The 21,061-nt window shown below is 39.2% G+C and overlaps 1 protein-coding gene across 2 annotated transcripts in view; it reads left to right on the forward strand.

Annotated features, from left to right (window-relative positions):
• Positions 1–17,613: 17,613 nt before the first annotated feature.
• The window catches only part of LOC117410553 (endothelial PAS domain-containing protein 1-like), a 68,511-nt gene continuing 65,063 nt past the window's right edge, over positions 17,614–21,061 (forward strand). For both annotated transcript variants that reach the window (XM_034017171.3, XM_034017172.2), the window contains exon 1: positions 17,614–18,107. In XM_034017171.3, the coding sequence (XP_033873062.1) occupies positions 18,082–18,107 (26 nt within the window). In that variant the 5' untranslated portion in view covers positions 17,614–18,081. The remainder of the gene's footprint in view (positions 18,108–21,061) is intronic.

The following is a 21,061-nucleotide window of genomic DNA, read 5'->3' on the forward strand; positions in this document are numbered from 1 at the left end:
TTTAAAAAAGTAATCTCCATCACAAAATATAGGATTACAAAATCCTTTTTCAACCAGATTATCCAGATTGTGAAAAACCTGCCCCAGGACTACATTTTCATTATCTTCCCCCTACTCTATCACAATATATAAACTGTGTGTGTGTGTGTGTGTGTGTGTGTGTGTTTGTATGTATAATTATAGGAAACATTGTCTGTTGTTGAGTCATTGAGGTGTTACTGAGAAAAAAAGGCTGAAAAATTACCTCAAAATTAGTGCAAAAATATGTCTGGCTGAATATGATTATATATATATATATATATATATATATATATATATATATATATATATATATATATATATATATATGTGTGTGTGTGCATGTACTATATACATATATAAAGTATTTGACTTTTAGTTCCTGTGTTGTGATGCTTTATTTGTACAGAAGTATGTTTTCCTTTTATGGGTGTATTTGGAATTTCTTGCCATCCATTAGTGTTATTTCATTGTAAGCATTTTACTGTGTGCCAAATGTACTGTATTCAAAAGGATGTGAATGTGTATTGTTTTGGAACCTATTAAATACTATGATGTCAAAAATGAATTGCTGCTGTGCTTTTAATTTGAGTCTCGAAAGCTACATATGAAACCTCCTATATGCTATGGGCACATACCCAGGTCTCATATGAAACCTCCTATATGCTGTGGGCACATACCCAGGTCTCATATGAAACCTCCTATATGCTGTGGGCACATACCCAGGTCTCATATGAAACCTCCTATATGCTGTGGGCACATACCCAGGTCTCACCTGGTCTCATAATGTGTAATTCATCTCTTAATTACAATACTATTATACTCGGACATTAAGAGATAACTTGTCTTTAGGTAGATTAGGTTTTGTTTAGGGTCACACTTTTTATTTCTTATATATTTTCCCTGGATGTCCTTTTCAAATGATCACCTCTCTCCTCCATTGATCCTCGTGTGATGTACACTTCCAGAGCACCATCCAGAACTATTGAGCACTCAACAGTGCTAACTTTAGAAATACTTCAGAAATACTAAAATAAAGTGTTTCAAAGTCTTCAAAGAGATTGAAAATGGCTGCTAGTCCAAGTTGAATTTATTAAGTTTATTTCAGTATTTCTCTACCACTGCCCTCTGTCCTCCAGTTGCCTGTCAAGAGAGCTTCGATGACCAACATTAGGAATTAAATGTCCAGCTGCAGAAATGTAATAATCTCAACACCGGTAATTTGTCAGCGAAAAAGCTCCGGATCTTCTAATTAAGGAAGGGGGATAGCACATTTGTTTCTGGACCTAATGTACTGACCTTGATTTACAGCAGCTCCCTGTAACAGGGCGAGGTGCCCTGTGCATTGATTTGTTTGTTTTATTTTTAGGACGGGGTCTCCCCCTCCGCCCCTGTGCAGTTTATTGTTTTGTATTATGATTTATTTATTTGTATTTATATGACGGTGAAGCGCCGCGAGTTGTGGTATTGTTTTGTATTTAGATATGATGGCGCAGCCGTGTGTTTTGTTATTTTGTTTAGTGGTGTGGATGGGTAGCCCCATCCACAGGAATTAAAAAAGCCTCATGCAGAAGGTGGCCATCTCCTGAATTAATTAAGTGATTAAACTGTTGGGAGATGGTCACCTTTATATAAACCTGCAACTCTCTGCCCTCAGGCTGGGTGTTTAGAGGAGGATTCAGAGCGAGCGGGTTACGGGGATTGTTTGTTTTGTGTTCAAGACTTGTTTTGTTTACCTTTTTATTTTTGTTTAAACTTTTTATTCATTTTTGTATTATTTAAATTATTATTATTTTATTTCTTAGCAGACACCCTTATCCAGGGCAACTTACAATTTACAGTTGGGTTTTTTACTGGAGCAATCTAGGTAAAGTACCTTGCTCAAGGGTACAGCAGCAGTGTCCCCGACCAGGGATTGAACCCACGACCCTCCGGTCAAGCGTCCAGAGCCCTAACCACTACTCCACACTGCTGCCCTTATAATAAAACAGCGCAAGCGCCTTTGCACCGTCACTGCAGTACTACCTGGTGTCAGTTTTCCCTTCTTGCTGGCCTGACGTCACCACTCGTCCATCCTGCTTCAATTCCTCATCTGCTTGTGGATCGTGATTTCATGCTTTATTGTTGGTGCTGGTAGCTGCATGTAACCTTTCCCTTGTCATGTTTTAACATAATCTTCAGGTTTAACAATAGCTGTGGTGGGCTGACTAAGCTGATGAACAGGAGCGACCACACTGTTATTGTTAAGAGCACTAGTATTTGGTGTTTATAAATACATTTATAATTTAGTTAATGATTTAGTGATCTGGCGTCATGCTTGGTCGATCTCTCTTCTCGTTTTTAATTAGCCAATTTGGAGTTCAAAGTTTTGACAATAGTAGCCTATTGGTGGAGTAAATTTGTTTGTGTTTGTACACCAGAGATCTTATGCATAACCCTTACCATCTCCTTGTGGTGCCAGTAATATAGCGCTCAACATGACAGTATTTCATTGGGTGATGCATAAACGACATTTACAAAAAACAGCACTCATTGTGACGTTAGATTAACGTGCCCTTAGAGACCAATTTTCTCATAAGCATATTATTCATCTGATTCATAAATCTTTATTGTGCCGTTAATTGACCCTCACTGGAATCATAATTAACACGTGACTCAGACCAGGCGCAGAATGAGATGCATCTTAACGGTATCATTTCCTAGAATAATTTCTGCATTTAGGAACATGTATTTACAATAGTAATGAAAAAGAAAGGTCTATGTTTAATTGTCCAATAATTACGTAATTTAAGTATTTTGTTATTTGTAACAGATTTGTTAACAATCTGACGTTCATCTTGCCAGTGCTTCTGGCAGCATATGATCTCCCCGTTTACACGACCAAAACTCTAAAATGAAGTACATGATTAAAAGAGGGCATCTAAACATACTCTACAGAGTTTAAACAAACTGCGATTGATTGGCTGGAAAAGGGCAAGAAGCTTTCAGAAATACTGCTGGACTTCAGTGGTTCGAAATGCAAGATGTGCACTGCAATATTCTGAATTCAAAGTATTTCATTGCTTTTTGCAAAGAAAAGAAAGTTTGACTCTTGCCAAAAGAAAACAAAAGTAGTAGGTATGCTGTGTTACTTGTAGCCACCTGTTTTCTATGTACATTTACTTTCAATTTATCATGTTTTTTTTTTGTTTTTTTTAGCATTGTACAGTATGTGTAATGCAGCAGCATGGTTTGTTTTGTGATACTAGTGTAGTGTTTTAAAGTGGTACGTCGTCACAATGTGGTACGTGTACCAAAACTTGGTGGTGTAATGTTAGAAAATGGTGCACTGTCACATTGAAAGTGGTACGCTGTGAAATTTTTGTACAGGTGCATTCAATTGTGATGTGATGTGTTTTCCTTTTGTCAAACAGAGGTATATTTACCATTAATTATATTGTTTTTGCAATGTTTTAAAACCAAGATTAACTAAGATTACTTTATTTAATCACGATATTAATTGCGATTATTATTCAATCATTCCTCCAATCACCACATCATGTGAAATGCTATTCACTCAGTGCGCTGCCTCAGTCAGTATTATTGTACAGCTATTTGAAAAAGTGATGTTCCCATTATGATTAAGGCTTAAAATGGATGTCATGATATAGCCCTTGAATCTTAAAATAATCTTAACTCTCCCTGAAAACTATGTACTCAGGTTCTGTTCTGTGGTTGCCATGGTCACCAAAGCATAACCTCAATGAACTGGATACTGGCGTTTGCTGTCAGTTAGTGCTGACGATGACAATGCCTAATAATAAGCTACCAAGTGGCAAACACTAGAGCTGTAGATCACGCTGTATGATTTGAAACAGTCTGGCTGCAGGATTGCCAATACAAACCAAATATTTTTAGTTAAAAAAAATTAAATAAAAAAAGGATCTGCGTTTTGCATAATCTAAAATATTTGTGTTGCATGTTTTTTTTTTTGTTTGTTTGTTTTTCCAGATACAGTCAAACCCTCATTTTTGACATCGTAATCCTGCAAGACAAGTGCTCTACTGGGAAGCTAACACCTTGGCTAGTGCGGAATCATTGTAGCGTAGGAGACAGCATTAAAATCACTGTGATCAACAGTAGAGTAGTGATGTTAACTTCTTTCAACACATGTAAACTTGGAACCTTGCAAGACTATTTTAATATATAGTAAATATAATACTGTACAAGCCCAACAGCAATTGGACACGGGCTGTTTTGCGTCTTGTCTTCTACTAGCAGGTGAGTACTGTCCACCATTTTTAAAACAGTGTTTCATGCGCAAGGGATCAGCATTTTAACACTACATTACCCAGCATACTTTGCTTTACACTAGGTCACACTATAAAGCAGTGGTTAGGATCATACCAGTTACTCTTCTATGTCACTGCCTCTGTTTCCTCTCCTACAGCACATATATGCTGTTACGCTGCTGTCTATAAAAATCCTATGACCTTTTTTTATTATTATTATTATTTTTTTTTACATGATTTACATGCCCTGTTTGTAGAAGTCAAAGACATCATTTAGCTTTGGAAAATAATTACAGTCCCTCAAGGCAATGTATATAATAAATTGTATTACCTAATCCGAAATTTCTTCTCGATAAGAGATAGAACTAAACACACACCAACACGCGTACACAAAACGATTGAGGCTCACTACCGGAGGAAAAGCAACTTTCCCTCAAACCCTGCATGATATAGGGGCCAATTGTGGAAAAATTATTTGACCAAGGGCTAGCTGCTTGGCAAATAGGTGAGGTGGTGGGTAAGAAACAAACCTGAATACAAGGCAGGGAACTGGGCCATATCTATCTGGGCTCCTGCTTAATTAGGGGAGCATCCTCACAACCAGTGGTTAAAGTGGGGCGGTATACAAATGCATATCAGTAAGAAAACAACCGACGGTGTGGCATACCGGCAAAATAAAAAAATAAAAATCTAGGGGGATGAGCCCTGTACATGTATTTGTTTATTTTAGAACGGGGTAGCCCTCCACCCCTGTGCAATTTATTATTTTGTATTTGTTTTGTTGTATTATTATTATTATTATTATTGTTGTTGTTGTTGTTATGATTTATTTATAAATATGACGGTATGTTTTGTCATTGTTTTATTAAATGTGATAGTGAAGAGCTGTATGTTTTGTATTGTTTCGCAGCTTGTATGGGGAAGCCCCATCCACATTGAAAACCTTTTGCAGAAGGTGTTACTTATCAGGAGATGGTCACCCGCATATAAGCCTGCAGCTCTCTGCACTCGTGGTGGGTGTTCAGAAGAGGAGAACGATAGCAGAGTGAGCGAGTGGATTAATATTACAAACAAACCTAAAATATAAAAGTATATAAGAACAGTGACAGCAACTGCCAAGCCTGTCCTATTGCTTGTGTTTAGTGTTTGTGATTATTTTGTTTAAACTTTTATTTTCCCTCTCTGAGCAAAGTGTTTTTTTTGTTAAACCTTTTATTTTATTTTTGTGTCTAAAAATAAACGGTGCCACAGCGCCTTTGCACCGCAGTATTTTGAGTTTGTTTTCTTCCATAGCGCGAGGATGTTTCACCTCAGGTCATGCCCTTATTCTCCAGAAGCACTTCCCCTGTAGGTCACTGTACCCACGAATGTTATACATTACATTACTTATGTGTGCTGGAAATCGTACCAGTCAAATCCTACTAACAATGTTTTGTGTTGAATTTTGTCTGTTTTCTTTTTGTGTAATAGTTTTATGACGTCAAAATGAAAAGAGCAACCTAGGCCAGCCAAAGCAATCTAAGACTGAGCAATCACCGAGTGACGATTCCGACAGTTTGGACACAAAAACATGAGACCTACAGAAAGAAGTTGGCGCCAAGCCTGAACTGAATCAGCAAACTTCTCATCAGCCAGGACCTTCAATATCTGGACAATAGCAAAGAACCCCCCTGCAAGTATTCATTCTGCTGGTTACCCTGATTGTTGGAGTAAACAACAATATCGGGAATGCAAAGAGAAATATAAAGAGCTGTTTTTTTTTCAAAAGGTTTTGCTATGATGCAAATAAATGAAATACTGTCTATTCAAGGTGTTACACGAGCCCCCCAGTGGGTAGCATGTAGTATAATCCCATTTGAAAGCACCCCCAAAACTTCAACAGCAATCACTAAAAAAAAAAAAAAAGATTTTTAAATGTTTCATTTATTGTGGCAGGGCAGGGCCCTGCCTGTAAATAATAATATTGTTGTGTGGTGATTTGGTGGTGGTTGGCAGGGATGGGGTTAATTTCCTATCCCTGCCAAAATACATGTGAGACTGTGGCTGGAGCTAATTGAATAATTGATAATTAGGCTCCAGCCACACGGTATAAAAAGAGATAGAATCCTTTGTTTGGTGGAGGTGTTTTGGGTGAGTGTTTGTTTGTGCGGTGTTTATTTTTGAAAAAGAAAAACTGTAGTGAAGGCTAATGCCCAGCCTACATTTTTGTATTTTGTTTAAACCTTTTGTTTTGGCCCTTGCGCCAGTTATTTTGTAATTGTTTGTTTTATTGTGTGCAAGATTTGTTTTAGTTTAACTGTTTTATTTTTGCTCTGTGTGCAGTGTTTTGTAAATCAAGTTTTTGATTTCCTTTTTGTTTATTAACCCGCGCAGAAGCGCTTTAACTGCATTTTCCTTGCCTCTGAGTCTCTTTGCCTGCCAATAACATCTGGGCCCGCAACGCTACCCTGTCACATTTATATAGACCTGTTATGATTCGTAATATAAAATCAATTGACAATAAAACAATTTTTTATGTTTTCATTGTATAACAATAACAAGTCCTTTAAAAAAGCTTAATAATATATTGTAGATGGCATTTAAAAACAATACATAATCCATAGCTCTAGATGAATGTGGTCTCACTGATACAATGTGGAAACTTACCTCCTAATGTCCTGAGACATGCTGAAGTACATGAAGTGGTTAAACTAGACTCGCCAATGCACTTCTAGGAAAAGGCATGAGAGGGTGCAACAATGAACCCTTCTGAAGTGTGGTTATATATTTTTTAAAAAAGTGCAGGAGATATTGAAATAAGCACAGTAATTAGCAGCTGTTAATTACCATATTGATAGGTTTTAAAATTGGGTACCTAATTTTTTTTTTAGGAACAAGAAGGTTTTTTCCCTGTCTAGCAGGTTAAACTTAATGACTGCTACTGTTTTCCCAGTTTTAGATTATGGTGATTATATTTATCAGTTTGATTGTAAGCAGTCTCTATATAAATCAGATGTACTGTATAATTCATGTTGCAGATTTATTCTAGAGCGCTCCCCTTTGACTGTAATGTGTACATAACATTAGCCTGGCTCTCACATTGGTATTGGGTTGTGTTTAAGGTTTAATTACCCTGTAGAATTTTGGAGCCCAAACAGGGACATAACTCACCTGAGGAAGAATGCCTCGGATATTCAAATTCTTGGACTCTGATCTTCCTTAACTCGCCGCTTAGGAAACTACAAACTTATGTGGAAGAAATATGTAAAAAAAAATAATAATAATTTAGTCGTTGCCAATTATTATTTTTTATTATTTTCTCCCCAATTTGGAATGGCCAATTATTTTTAGGCTCAGGCCACTGCTACCACCCCCGTGGGAGCCGCGAAGACGAACACACGCTATCCTCCGAAGCGTGTGCCGTCAGCCGACCGCTTTTTTCACACTGCGGACTCACCATGCAGCCACCCAAGTGCTACAGCGTCGAGGACAACGCAGCTCTCGGGCAGCTTACAGGCAAGCCCGCAGGCGCCAGGCCAGACTACAGGGGTCGCTGGTGTGTGGTGAGCCGAGGACACCCTGGCCGACCAAACCCTACCTCCCCCCGGGCGACGCTCGGCCAATTGTGCGCCTCTCCCTGGGAGCTCCCGTCCATGGTGGAATAGCCTGGACTCAAACCGGCGACGTCCAGGCTATAGAGCGCATCCTGCACTCCACACGGAGCACCTTTACCGGATGCGCCACTCGGGAGCCCAGAAAAAAATATTCAACAGTGATAATATCCTTCTGTAGCAGGGCGATTGCCCTGCACATGTGTATTTAGTGTTGGTATCATTTGGATGGGGAAATGGGTTTATTGTATGTTGTTTTGGAGTTGATTTGTTTAATTACATTATTGTTTACAGACGGGCGCTTGATTGAGACTTGCTGCCTGCTAGACTTGGTTGAGGGGAAGGGCAGCAAGTGATTGGCTGTGCTGGACCTCAATCAGCAGGTGGGCGGGTCTTGACCGAGTGTCCGTCAGTTCAAAAACATCCATGGGAGATGGTTCGGGGCGACTGCAACGCCATGACAGAGGGGAGCAGCGTATACTCGGGAGGAGAGGGTCCGCGCTGCAGGAACGGCCGCTCCGCAACCCTGAGACTGCAAGCGGTGCTTGTGAAGGCAATGCCCAGCCAAGGCCGTATGAAGCAGCACGAGTCGTTGTATGAATACCGGCTCGTGAGTAGGTTAGTTAGGGGATAGTGATCCTATGTGATGTATAGCGAGGGTTACGTAGTGTAGCCGGTTCCTGGAGTGGGACGCCTCGTGTTAAGGTTAGCGTTCGCCCTCTGGGGCACCTTTTATTTGTAGTTTTTGTACCGTGTTTTATTTTGTATTTTTGTACAGCTTGCTGTGTGTGTCCTCTGTGCGTTACCATGGCTGGCAACGTCACATGACCTCTTTTACTTTCATTTCTGTTTGTATTAATAAATCCTGCGTGCCTGTGCCAGCATTTCAACCCCACCCCCAGTTGTCTCTCTGTACTTTGTAAACAGCGGCTATCCATGCACATGACGTAACACCCTGTCACACCTTCCCATTTAGATTTGCAACCTTCATGTTTGTATCATTGTAGCTACCGGTGACAGGAATTCACTTTGTATCCTCCCTCATTCCAACGCTGCTATTTTCTTTTAAAAGAAATAAAAAATGGATCAGAGATTTCTTTTAACCTGATTGGTCAATACGAAGGCTTAAATCTCTGATAAAGGAGCTTGAGTGTCATCTTTCAAACTATGTTTAATCACTGTTCCAAATCAATCTGCCCGAAAATACATAAATCCAGTATTTATGTATTTTTTCTGCTTGTTGAAAGAAAATCTCAGTTCTTGTACACGCCCTCTTAATGTTGTCTGTCAATATAGACTATTCTGCTTCATCGCTGTCCTATCTATCTATATTTAGTATAGCAAATAAAGTAAAATAGGGCTCCATATTGGGACCAATCCTATTTAGCTTATATTTGCTTCTGAAAGGTCAAATTTTTCAAAGTGTAAATGTTCACATTTATGACACCCAGATTTATCTGCAAACACACCTGATATTGACTTGGCTGTTACTGTGCTCAAAAATTGTATTGCTGACATCAAGCTCTGGATGCAACAAAGCTTTCTGTAGTTAAACAGTGACAAGACTGAAGTTATGTTATAAGGTACTCCGCATCAACTGCGTAAATCCAGTTGTCGAAACATGACTATTGAGTTTTGCTCCAAAATGAAAAAACTGGGGGTTATTTTTGACCCTAGTCTAACTTTTGAACAAGTTCGGAATATTACCAAGTTGTCTTTTTTTCATCTTTGGAACATAGCTCGACTGCACCCTGTCTTAACAATGTCTGCTGCAGAAAAACTTGTACATGGTTTTGTTTCCTCCAGACTTGATTATTGCAATGTCCTAATTGCTGGGGTGTCAAAGGATACTGTCCAAAAACTCCAGCATGTCCAAAATTCAGCAGCTAGGGTGTTAACCAGGTCTCACTCCAGTGAATATATAACCCCTGTATTAAAATCTCTACACTGGTTGCCAGTCAAATTCCTTATTGATTATGTTGACTTTTAAATCCTATAGGGGAATTTCTCCCCTTTATATCTCTGACCTACTGTCAAATTACATTCCTGGTAGCTCTACGGTCCGCTGATGCTGGTCTTTTAACTGTTCCCGTAACCAAGCTGTGAACAGTGGGGGACAGGGCTTTCTCATCCTATGCACCAAGGCTGTGGAACTCACTCCTGCTCGAGATTCGGTTTCTGAGTCCCTGTCTGCATTCTTTTAGATTCTTTGTTGTTTTCATTTTCTTGATTTCTAATTAGTAGTTACTTAGTAGTTTGTATCCAATTCTGTATAGGTCATAAGTTTTGTTTTATTGCTATTTTACTTGTCTTCCCTTGCTTTGTTAAGCGCTTTGTGATAATCCTTTATGAAATGCGCTATATAAAATAAAGATTATTATTATTATTATTATATATAAATACGTAGTTGAGAATGGTTTGCTGTCAGCGGCAATACAGTAAATACAATACTGTAGCAACTAGTCTCCAGTTTGAATGATGAGTTCAAATCAAACAACTGCACGCAGTCTGATTACTTTCAACAACTTTATTTAAGCATATCACAGGCATGTCACATCTCTTCTTTAAAGCCAGGAGGAGGAGACTTTGACTTTATGAACACACACTGTGAATAAATTACTGAGCAAACAGCATGATCGAGATTAACACATGCTAGACAAGTTGATATTTTAATTACTAAAACTTTTTATTTTATTTATTTTGTTAATAAATGTTAGGACCTAACAGTAACTTAAATACTGAAACTTACACAAGTACACGAGCGTGCACTCAAATCCAAATTAAAAAAAATAGTAAGTTAGCTGTACCTTTATTCTTTACATGTTTTACAAACAGTTCACAAGTCATGTTTGCTTTTCTGTACAAGGTACCTGAACTGAAGAACAGCTCCATGGAAGTAGAAGCTTTTTTTATTTTTATTTGGCAATTGGAATTCCTCGCGAAGCGTCCACCACTGGGATGAAGCCCGAGTGAAGGCTACGAGACCTCAGATGGAATTCTGAGCAAACTGCATCACTCACAGAATAATGAGGAAAACGCTGGGATTCATTAGCAACAAAAACTAGTGCTGCAAAAAATCACAAAAGGAAGGGAAAAGAGAAGGCAGGCAGCAGAGTTTTGGATGTAGCGGACAGATAGCAGAGGCAGCGAGGCCGGCCAGGAGGGAGTTGCAGTAATCAAGGCTGGACAGTACCAGGGCCTGAACTAGGAGCTGTGTGGAGTAGTCGTTAAGGAAGGGGCAAATTCAGCGTATGTTGCTGAGGAAGAAGCGACAGGAGTGCGGTTCTTGGTGGATGAGGAAGGAGAGAGGGTGGTGGATTCAAGAGGAATAGAGATAGAGCGATCAGTGATGAGGGAGGAAAGGGGGGAGAAAAGGGGGTCTGATTTGGAGAGGTTCAGTTTAAGATGGTGCGAATGCACCCAGGAGGAGATGGCCGAGAGGCAGGTAGAGATACAGGAGGAGATGTCGGAGTCAAGGGGGGAAAGGAGAGGAAGATCTGGGCATCATCAGTATAGAAATTATATGAGAAGCCATGGGAGGAGATGAGGGGACCCAGGGAGCGGGTCTAGAGAGAAAACAGGAGGGGTCCCAGGACTGAGCCATGGGGGACACCTGTCGAAAGAGAGATGGGTGAGGAGAATTAGGCCAGAGGAGAGGGAAGCAGCACGGGCAGAGAGTAGAGTTTGTGATGGCAGTATAACTCTCATGAGAGGGCTTTATCGTCTGGTAAGGTTCTTCTCGTTACGTTAAATGCCGGCCCTCGCATTCAGCTCGGGACATGTAACAACATGAGGTGGGCCTTACCAGGCGATAAAGCCCCCTTCGGGTTCTGTTGCTTAATTTTATTAAAATTAGTTTCCTTGAAGGGACTGGTGTTTAAACTTGTTAGCTTGTGATTACACATAGTGTAGTGTTGGGTGTAAAGATGCACACAGACTGCAATGCAAGTAGGTGATAGAAACCTTTCTTATTACATGTAGTCATGCATGCTGACATTCTGAGAATTAAATATTGTTAAATACTGAACACTTGACTTGGCATGTTGTTTTATGTGTATAAACAAGTGTTACATTCAAGTTTGGGAGCTAGGGCCCACAATAAGATCCTGATCCAGGGCCTATCTTTCTCTTCCTCCGCCACTGGTTCCCTATCAACAACAGGACTGGGTGTGGATCTGAACACAACCTCAGTCACAAGCCATACAAAGTCCTGTGTCATACTGTTTGGTGGCCAAACCCCACATTGTTACACGGGAAATATAAATTGGGTAACACTTTTCATTAAACGTCTCTAATTACTGTGTATTTACATAGTAGTTACTTAGTATATACATGTGTACTTACATATAATTACAATGTTATTATGCATAGTTACAATATACTTAATGTGTACATTTTGCACGATATATGTAAGTACGCAATTGTATCAGAAAGGGGTTAAAGGTTAGGGATAGGGTTATACCGTGCAAAAAAAATGACACATTAAGGGGTAGATGTAAGGATATGCGCAAAGTAATTTGCAGGTGCAAAACCACCAGTGCAGCGTATGTAAAGAATGGTGTTGACCTGGCATTCTGCACCCGCTATTAAATTTGCACTGTGCCATCATTAATCCATTAAAATTATATTGAAATGCATTCAAATGAAAAAAAGAGCATGGAATTGGGTGGGATCTGGATACTGAGCTGGTGCAAACATTATAATGTGATGTAAGGACTTTGCCTTGCACTTAGGCAATTGCTGACCCTCCAAAAACTTTACACCTCTTCTTACAAGGTGCAAACCATTGTAGAAGTGAGTAACTAAGAGCTATATAAAAGCACACACCTGCAGACCTGTCATTGGCTTCAGGGTGGCTGCTGTGGTACACTTCCTGATGCGGTGACATGGCTGTTGTTGAGGAGAGACAGGAACATGTTCGGAGGAGAAGGGCAAGACGAAGAAGACCCCACATATTCAATCCCAGGGTCACTTTGTTTGGGATGCCGGAGGATGCGGTGCTAAAGCGTTATCATCTCACTCCGCAGGTCATCCTAGACCTAATTATCTGAATTGAGGGATGAGCTAGACCCCAGCATCAATTTTGGGACTGCTATCCCTGCACATGTGAAAGTGCTGCATTCTCTGCACTACTTAGCCTCTAGGCAAATTTCTGGATGTCATGCTAAAAAGGGCAGGCCTATACATATCATTTCCTAAGGATACTAGCATAACTGATGTTGGCTGAGGCTTTTCCAAACAACTCAGTTTCATGCTGAGTGACCTCAGCTGTAAGGACTCTCAGCTCCTTCTCAGAAAACTTTTCTTTTCTTTTCCGTGCTCCAAAAGGACTTTGCTGCTCTTCCTCTTGCATTTTTTTTTGGTTTGTATTTTTGTGCTCCACAAAAGTCATACAGCACCTACTGCTCTCTGTACTCCTAACTCCGTCACCTCTGGGCTGAAAGTGCGCTCACTGAGACATTCATTATCATAATTGCGGATCATGATTTGAGCATTTTCAATTATTTGCATTGCTCTTAAGCTTACATAGGGCGTAGTGCAAGATGTGTCTTTACTTACATCTGCCCCTAAGTACATTGTAACTATGTATAAGTACACATGTATTTACTAAGTAACAACTATGTAAATACACAGTCATCAGGGAAACACTCAGAGAAACACGAGAAATACTCAGAGAAACGCTCAGAGAAATTCTCAGAGATACGCTCAGGGAAACATTCAGGAAACACTCTTAGAAACGCTCAGAGAAATTCTCAGAGATACGCTCAGGGAAACATTCAGGGAAACACTCATAGAAACGCTCAGGGAAACGCTCAGAGAAACACTTAGGCCCCTGCAAGCTATCATCACAATGTTGGAGGACTGAGCTATCAGACAGCTGCACATCTCTGCAGAAGTGTGCTCTCTGAGCAGCAGCTTCGATTTCGAAGAGAATTCCAGTCAAAATGTTTGTCATTGAACTCATTACTTTTCTTTCAGTACTTTCAGCACCACTGAGTGTTCAATAGTTATGGATTCAAGCAATAATTACAGAATGCACTGAGTGTTTGAGGAGATAACAAAATCGAAGATGAAGTCAGGGTTTTATACTAGCGGGGGAGGAAGATGTTTGTCTCCATGAATGCTAGGTGTGACCTCTTAGTATTTAATAACCTTTTTAAAGGATTTTAATTACAATATTAGGTGCTGCACATATCTAAAACAATAAAACACAATCATTTTAAATATAAGATCTCTGTTTAGTGTTTCAACAAAACTAAGAAACAACTGCATTTAAAACGATTCCTGTGCACAGGAAAATGTCTCTCCACTTTTAAAGAGATTGAGTTAAATACTATGTAATATGGGATCTCAGATGTTTAACTTAGCAGCCAGAAACATGGGTTTAATTCCCTTTTATTAAAGACCATGTAAGAATACAAGCAGTATATTGGCCTAATAAAAGGTATACACATTGTTTTTTTAAATGTGTTATTCTATGTTCTTAAAAATGTTAAAGGGTATAACAGAAACAGAGGGTTTCAAATAGGTACTTAATATTGCTTTGAACTTTACCAGTACTTTGAAATTCAAATAAACATAATACCTCTCAGCATGCAGCCCGTCAAATGGAATGTAATAAAAAACCAAAATGTCTTAGTCCTGAATATAGTCAAGAAATAGCTGTGAATGAAACTGTTTTACAAGGTACCGGTAGCTGTTTCTAGTGCGCACACATGCACATGCACGCAGACGTACATGCACACACACACATGGACGCATGCACACGCACATGCACATGCACACACGTATGTACATGCACTTGCACACGGACGCATGCACACATGCACAACGTGTCTTTGTAACACTGTAATCAGCTTGTGAATATCTGTCTTCCTCGAGTGAATGCAGTCCTTGTTGCCAAAGCTGATGATGGCGTCTGCTGTAAGTGATCATATTACAGCCCTTCTTTAATCAACCAAAACTAGTTTTGCGCCAATGTGCTATGAAGGGAATTTAACCTGCTCAGCCTAGAGCACAGAACTTGACTGATGTCTTTAAAATTGTAAAACAAGTTGACAAATGTATACCCAGCCAATACTTTAGAAACTAGGACCAGAGGACACAGTTGGAAATGAAGTAGAGACAGACTTAGGAGAGAGTATGGGGCACTTTTTTACACAGAGTGGTGAGCGTATGCAATGGGTTACCATGCCATGTTACGGATAGTGAATCATTGGGATACTTATATACCTGACTTGACAATCGATCATTATGTTCTCATATATACTTTTTAGATAACTTGATGTACTGCAAAAATCTATAGTTTGACATAAAACTGAATCCGTATGAGGAGAGGTAATTGGTGGGGCTTATTTGAGGGGAGAGTGTGGCAATGTGGGTTGCAGTGCGCAGGTGTAGAGGTGATGCAGTTTTCAAGATAACGACAGACAACAAAGTACTGATGAACTGATGGTTTTAATTTGTAATCCAATAATCTGATGACAACAGTAAACAATAAATGAAGGACTAGCAGTAACCAACGATGTGTACTGCTCAGTTAAATAAACATGGGGTTCAGTCCTGAAATAATAAGCACTGTATTTAAACACACACACAACACACAAACATGAGTCCAAGTCCAGGGTTAGTGCTGTTAGTGGTGCAAATACAATTTATCCGTGAAAAATAGTGCTGGTTATCCGGGTTTGTGCTGGCCTGTAGCGACAGCTCCAGATTGTCTTAGCCATCTAACAAATAACAAATACAACAGTTAGATGAAACAAACAAACAAAACACTCACGGTTACATTTCACTTGTCCTTTAGCGGTTCGACCTTAACCATAACAAAGGAACAGATCACCTTGCTACATCCCCTTGGTTAACGAGTGCAACCGTTTCTCCTCCAATCCACAGTTGCCACATCGCTTCCCTTCAGGGACGATGACTTGGTGTACCGTAGCTCCATCCCCTTTCTAGGTGGCCAGCTTCCACCTAACCCTGGGAATGAATTGTCAGCCCATCCAGTCCAGGGCACTCTTTTCCCTTTATAGATCACCCTCACAGGGAGATTTATCACCAAGAATCATTCTGTCTCTGTCACAGAGAGTCATGTAATCACATTTCTCATAGAAGACACCACAACTGGGATTCCTAGAGGCTGATGGGAGATGGAATGCTGTTAATATATATATTATTATTATTTGCTTATTTAGCAGACGCCTTTAACCAAGGCAACTTACAGAGACTAGGGTGTGTGAACTACGCATCAGCTGCAGAGTCACAACTACGTCTCACCCAAAAGACGGAGCACAAGGAGGTTAAGTGACTTGCTCAGGGTCACACAATGAGTCAGTGGCTGAGGTGGGATTTGAACCGGGGACCTTATGGTTACAAGCCTGTTTCTTTAACCACTGGACCACACAGTATATATATATATACCTCATATGGGGACGGATGAAAAAAATGATCATCTAGTCTGTATGTGGGCATATATGGAAGACGCAAATGCAAGATAGCCTCATATGAGGATGCCATTTTTTCCCCATATAAAGCAATAGAATGTTTTTATTATGAGTCCAATATTTTCAATATCGCATGCATGAACGCTTAATAGATTGTAGCCCTAATGGCATATTTTGATCTGATGTCTCTTTAGCAGCACAATGCAATTTGCCAGTGCAAACCTGAAAGCCATTTAGAGATGAAATAAGGCACTATGTCATACTCACTTTAGGTCTCATACAGCTGGCTTCACAGTACCTGATTAGTACAAATCCTGGATAACTTTAAGTGAACATTAGGCAGGTATGTGAATCCACCTGCCTTTTTTTATTATTATTATTTGAATTTCTTTAATGCTGAGTTTTCAGAGCTCAGACACTTCATTATTTCTAAGAACCAAGCTGCAGCACTTCAGCCTGTCATGCAGCGTGCTGTGGCTCGTGGTTACTGAGTGAAAACTAACTCACCCTAACCACCAGCATGCCCTCCTGCCCTCATTCTGATCGCTATCCTGCACAGCTCGTGAGGCCAAGCCTCATGTTGAACTTGCACTGAAGTGCATCAGCACTTCCCTTTGCAGCTTTGCCTGTGCTGCTGCTTAGGCTGGGTGCTGTTCAAACAAGGGGCGCAGAGAAAGGCTACACTGCTACTTGCATTGCACAATGCTCCTTCGTCATTTGTTTATTAAGAGTATTTACGAAAGGCGTTCTAGTTTATGTTTAAAGCTGCTGTTTCCCAACAGTGGGGTCAGTTTTATAGCAAAATCCGTTTCCTACATTCTCCTGCACTTTCTGCTTGAGTAAAAATAACTGATTGACTGTCCAGTTTGTTTGCATTCTCCAAAGGTAGTTTTAGATCCAGCTGTAAAGTTACATAATCTTCCCCCACTAAAATCTGCATGTCAATACCTTATGTTAAATAATTTCCCATGAGCCCCCTACAATAGTATTATTATTATTCCAAGGGCTTATAGCTGTTTAGAAACCTCAACATTTTCATATGCCAATCAGGAATCTCATACAGTTGATTACCACTGAACTTTCAGGTGGAAATTAATTTAGACTCACTGCTGATAAAATACCTACCATAAAACAGCGCATTCAAAGAAAGAAACAAACAAACAGAAAATACAATAGAAAAGTGCCATTCATACAAGTGAGGTGAACCAGTATGGACGCCCCGCCTCTGACTGGACGGCTAAAACTGCTCCGACCTGATATGTAACAGATCCAGTATTGAAAAGGTTGGTGTGTGTGCTTAGGGAGGAGCGCCGGACAGCGTCCGCCAATCCCGCCGCTCAGATTGATTTAGAGCTTCAGCAGCGCCGCTGGGAGCAGGAAAGGGTGGACGGGGACTAGGACTGGAACTTTCCCAGACACGATAGAAACTGCAGAAGTAACTTTAAAGGGAGCTGGGAAGAAACACTTGACTGTAACTTTCATCCTTGAGGTTTCTTCTCACTGAAGAACGCGCGGCTGTACAATCCTCGGCAGTGTTCCGAGACTGTATAGTCGGCTCTTGAAGAGTTTAATACAACTGCATAACGACTCGGACTGTTGCGTGTGAACAAACAAACAAACAAGAAAAAAAACAACACGTTACTTTTTATTGTTGCTATTTTTGTTTTATAGATTTTTTTTTTTCAAACCACTGCTGAAAAAAAATATATACATTTTTGCCTTAATTTCAACCGGTGCGTCTTTAAAAAACAAACAAACATGACAGCTGATCAAGAAAAGAAAAGGTAGGCAGCATTTAATATATATATATATATATATATATATATATATATATATATATATATATATATATATATATATATATGTGCATAATATTCATATTTTATTATTATGTCTTGGGGGGGGGGATGACAGGCTGAAAGGCGTTTTAAAAGCACGTCGATGCAATGCACTTGCTCAGTCCAACTGGATTGTTGACTTCTTGAACAAGGCATTTACGAACTATTACGTGGACCTGTTGCATGCAGGTCAACTGCTCTAAATACGAGCGTCTGTCAATTAATATATCATCAAAGAAACTTAAAGGAAAGTGAAAATAAGTTTGCATCAGGGTCATCGATTATAAAAAGCCGTCTTCGCCTCAGCACTATAGTGTACAAAGTTGCATAACAGCCTCTTTATAAAAAAAAAACAAAACATGTAGGTATCGTTTTAGCCTTTTAATTGTGTTGGTGTGAAGTGATTGTATTATATTGTATTGTGTTGTTGTTGTTGTTATTATTATTACTAGTAGTAGTAGTATTTATTAATAGTAATTATAGCAATAGTAATAATATGACTCAGCATTAGCTTGTCTCGGTTTTTGATACAAGTCTATATTTTATAAAAGCTTCACATAGTTGTTACTCGTTAAGTTGTTTTGGGGCACTATATGCCCAGCACCGTGCTTCTAAACGGGCAAGCTTTTCTACTCTGACCTGAGGCGTGATTGATTATTTTGCGGAGGAGTGTGAGTGTGACCTGAGTGGATCGGCTATTTTATTTGTCCTTCGCTGTCACAAGGGTACTTGAACTGGACAAAGATAAAATAAATGTTTTCTTGAGGAAAACAGGTGAAACAAAGTAATGGGGCTGTCGTCGGACAGGGGCGAGTGCATATACAGTAGTGGACATGTAGAGCCGCTGTACTTCGAGAACGAGCAGTACCAGAAACATCATTAGACATTGGTAAAGGTGATAATAATAACAATAGTACTAACAACAACAACAACGATAATAATAATAATAATAATAATAATAATAATAATAATAATAATAATAATAATGTATTTACTGAGTTTGATTTGATAAGAACGTGCAGTTCAAATGACTTGAATGTATTGACTATCACAATTGTCGTCTGTTCTGTCTTTTAAATGGATATATCTTTTCAGAAAGTCGAATGGTAACGTGTGTACTGTAGAATGTGAAGTACAGTACACAATGTTGTTCCATTTTGGAAATATGAACACCACTTTTCATTTGGCGTTACTACTTTTTGCTCTTTACTTTGCTTTTTATGATATAAAACAAGTTATTTATTTAGTTATTTAATTCTCAGAAATGTAACCCATAAACCCTGCGCCTTATTAATTTCCTTCTAAATAAAGGAGGGAAACACAGTCCTGCCCTGTAATACCATTTTTCATCATTTTTATTTCAGATGCTGTGCAAGCATTGGTTATACCTGCATGGTAACACTTTATATTAAGTGTCTCAAATTACTGTGTTTTTACATAGTAGTACTTGTTAAATACCTGCCGATTTACACATAATTACAATGTTGTTATGCATAGCTACAATGTACTCCACCTGTAAATTGTTTTGCACCATATAACCCTAACTCTTAACTCTTTTCTGATACAATTGTGTACTTACATATATGGGTCAAGAAAGATGTACATTGTAACTGTGCATAATAGCACAGTTACATTGTGTGTAATTACACATACATTTACTAAGTAACTACAGTACTATGCACATACACAGTAAATAGAGACACTTACTGTAATGTGTTACCCTTTGCATTTATCTTTGTGATAGGCATTTGTAAATTATGTGAGGGGATTGAATAAGGATGTGTTCATTTTTTTCCTTCAAACACGTTTTAGGCAGTGTTGGTTTGTATTTTAATAATCCCATTTCCAGTATTTAACTGCAGTAATGGGTCACCTGATAATAACTCAGTTCTGGCAATGATATTATTTGTAATATCTCCAGCCAGGTGACCCCTTGCCCTTTTCACAACCCATACTGTAAGTTCATAGCAGAAACCCAAAAAGTTTCTAACTATTTCTTTTTACTTGTTTTTTTTTTACTCGTTTCTAACTATTTCTTAGCAGACACCCTTATCCAGTATTGCTCAATATGCTGTTGTGCATCCAGCTGTGTTTTTCGTTTCAAGCTTTGTTATTTGACAGAGATTAAAGTTTGTGATTTATAAAAAGTGCTCTGCCAAGACTAGCTTTCTTCTCATTTATCTAGCTTGCATTATTAACCCACCTTCACAGAAGTATCGCCAGTTCGAATGAGAAAATTGCATTTGTTTGAACAGCTATGCGTGCCAGAAAATAAAAGTTCTTTGACCATACCTAATTTGTGATTAATCAACATGTGATTTGAAAGTATATTAGGGCAAACTAGTTCAGGCATGGAAATAAGACTCCTGTTGCATAGCAGTTTCACCCATTCCCGGTTTTAATTTGGGGTAGCCACGGTGTATAGGCAACAAGCTCAAGTGTGTCTTATTAAACTCATAGTAAAACTAGGAATGGCTCAAACAGTGGGAGTCTTATTTCCACCCCTGTTGTTACAGTTGAAACTGGGTGTGTTCTAGCACCCCACAGAACTTGTGCCACATATCTTGTATTGTACCATTTCACTTGAGGTTTGCGTGCTGTAAACAGCTCTGTATTTGTGTTTTAATTGGTTTTTCGCAATGATTGTGTCGTTGAGTTTAGACACAAGACTTTTGTGCTTGTGGTTAAACGCTGTTGTTTTTAGCACAATTTGTTTTTACAGTGTAAACAAGCAAGTTCGGATTCCTGTTACAAAACCATGTTGCACAGCCAGCTATGACTACCTCACCACACACAGAGATATACATATACAGTCTGACTGGTGATCAAGCTGTCACACTGAAAGGGTAGTGTAACCCTGTTAAAATAAAACTGAGGATTCAGGCTTATTTTTGTTCATA

This window comes from Acipenser ruthenus, chromosome 6 (genome assembly GCF_902713425.1).
Source record: "Acipenser ruthenus chromosome 6, fAciRut3.2 maternal haplotype, whole genome shotgun sequence".
NCBI lineage: Eukaryota > Metazoa > Chordata > Actinopteri > Acipenseriformes > Acipenseridae > Acipenser > Acipenser ruthenus.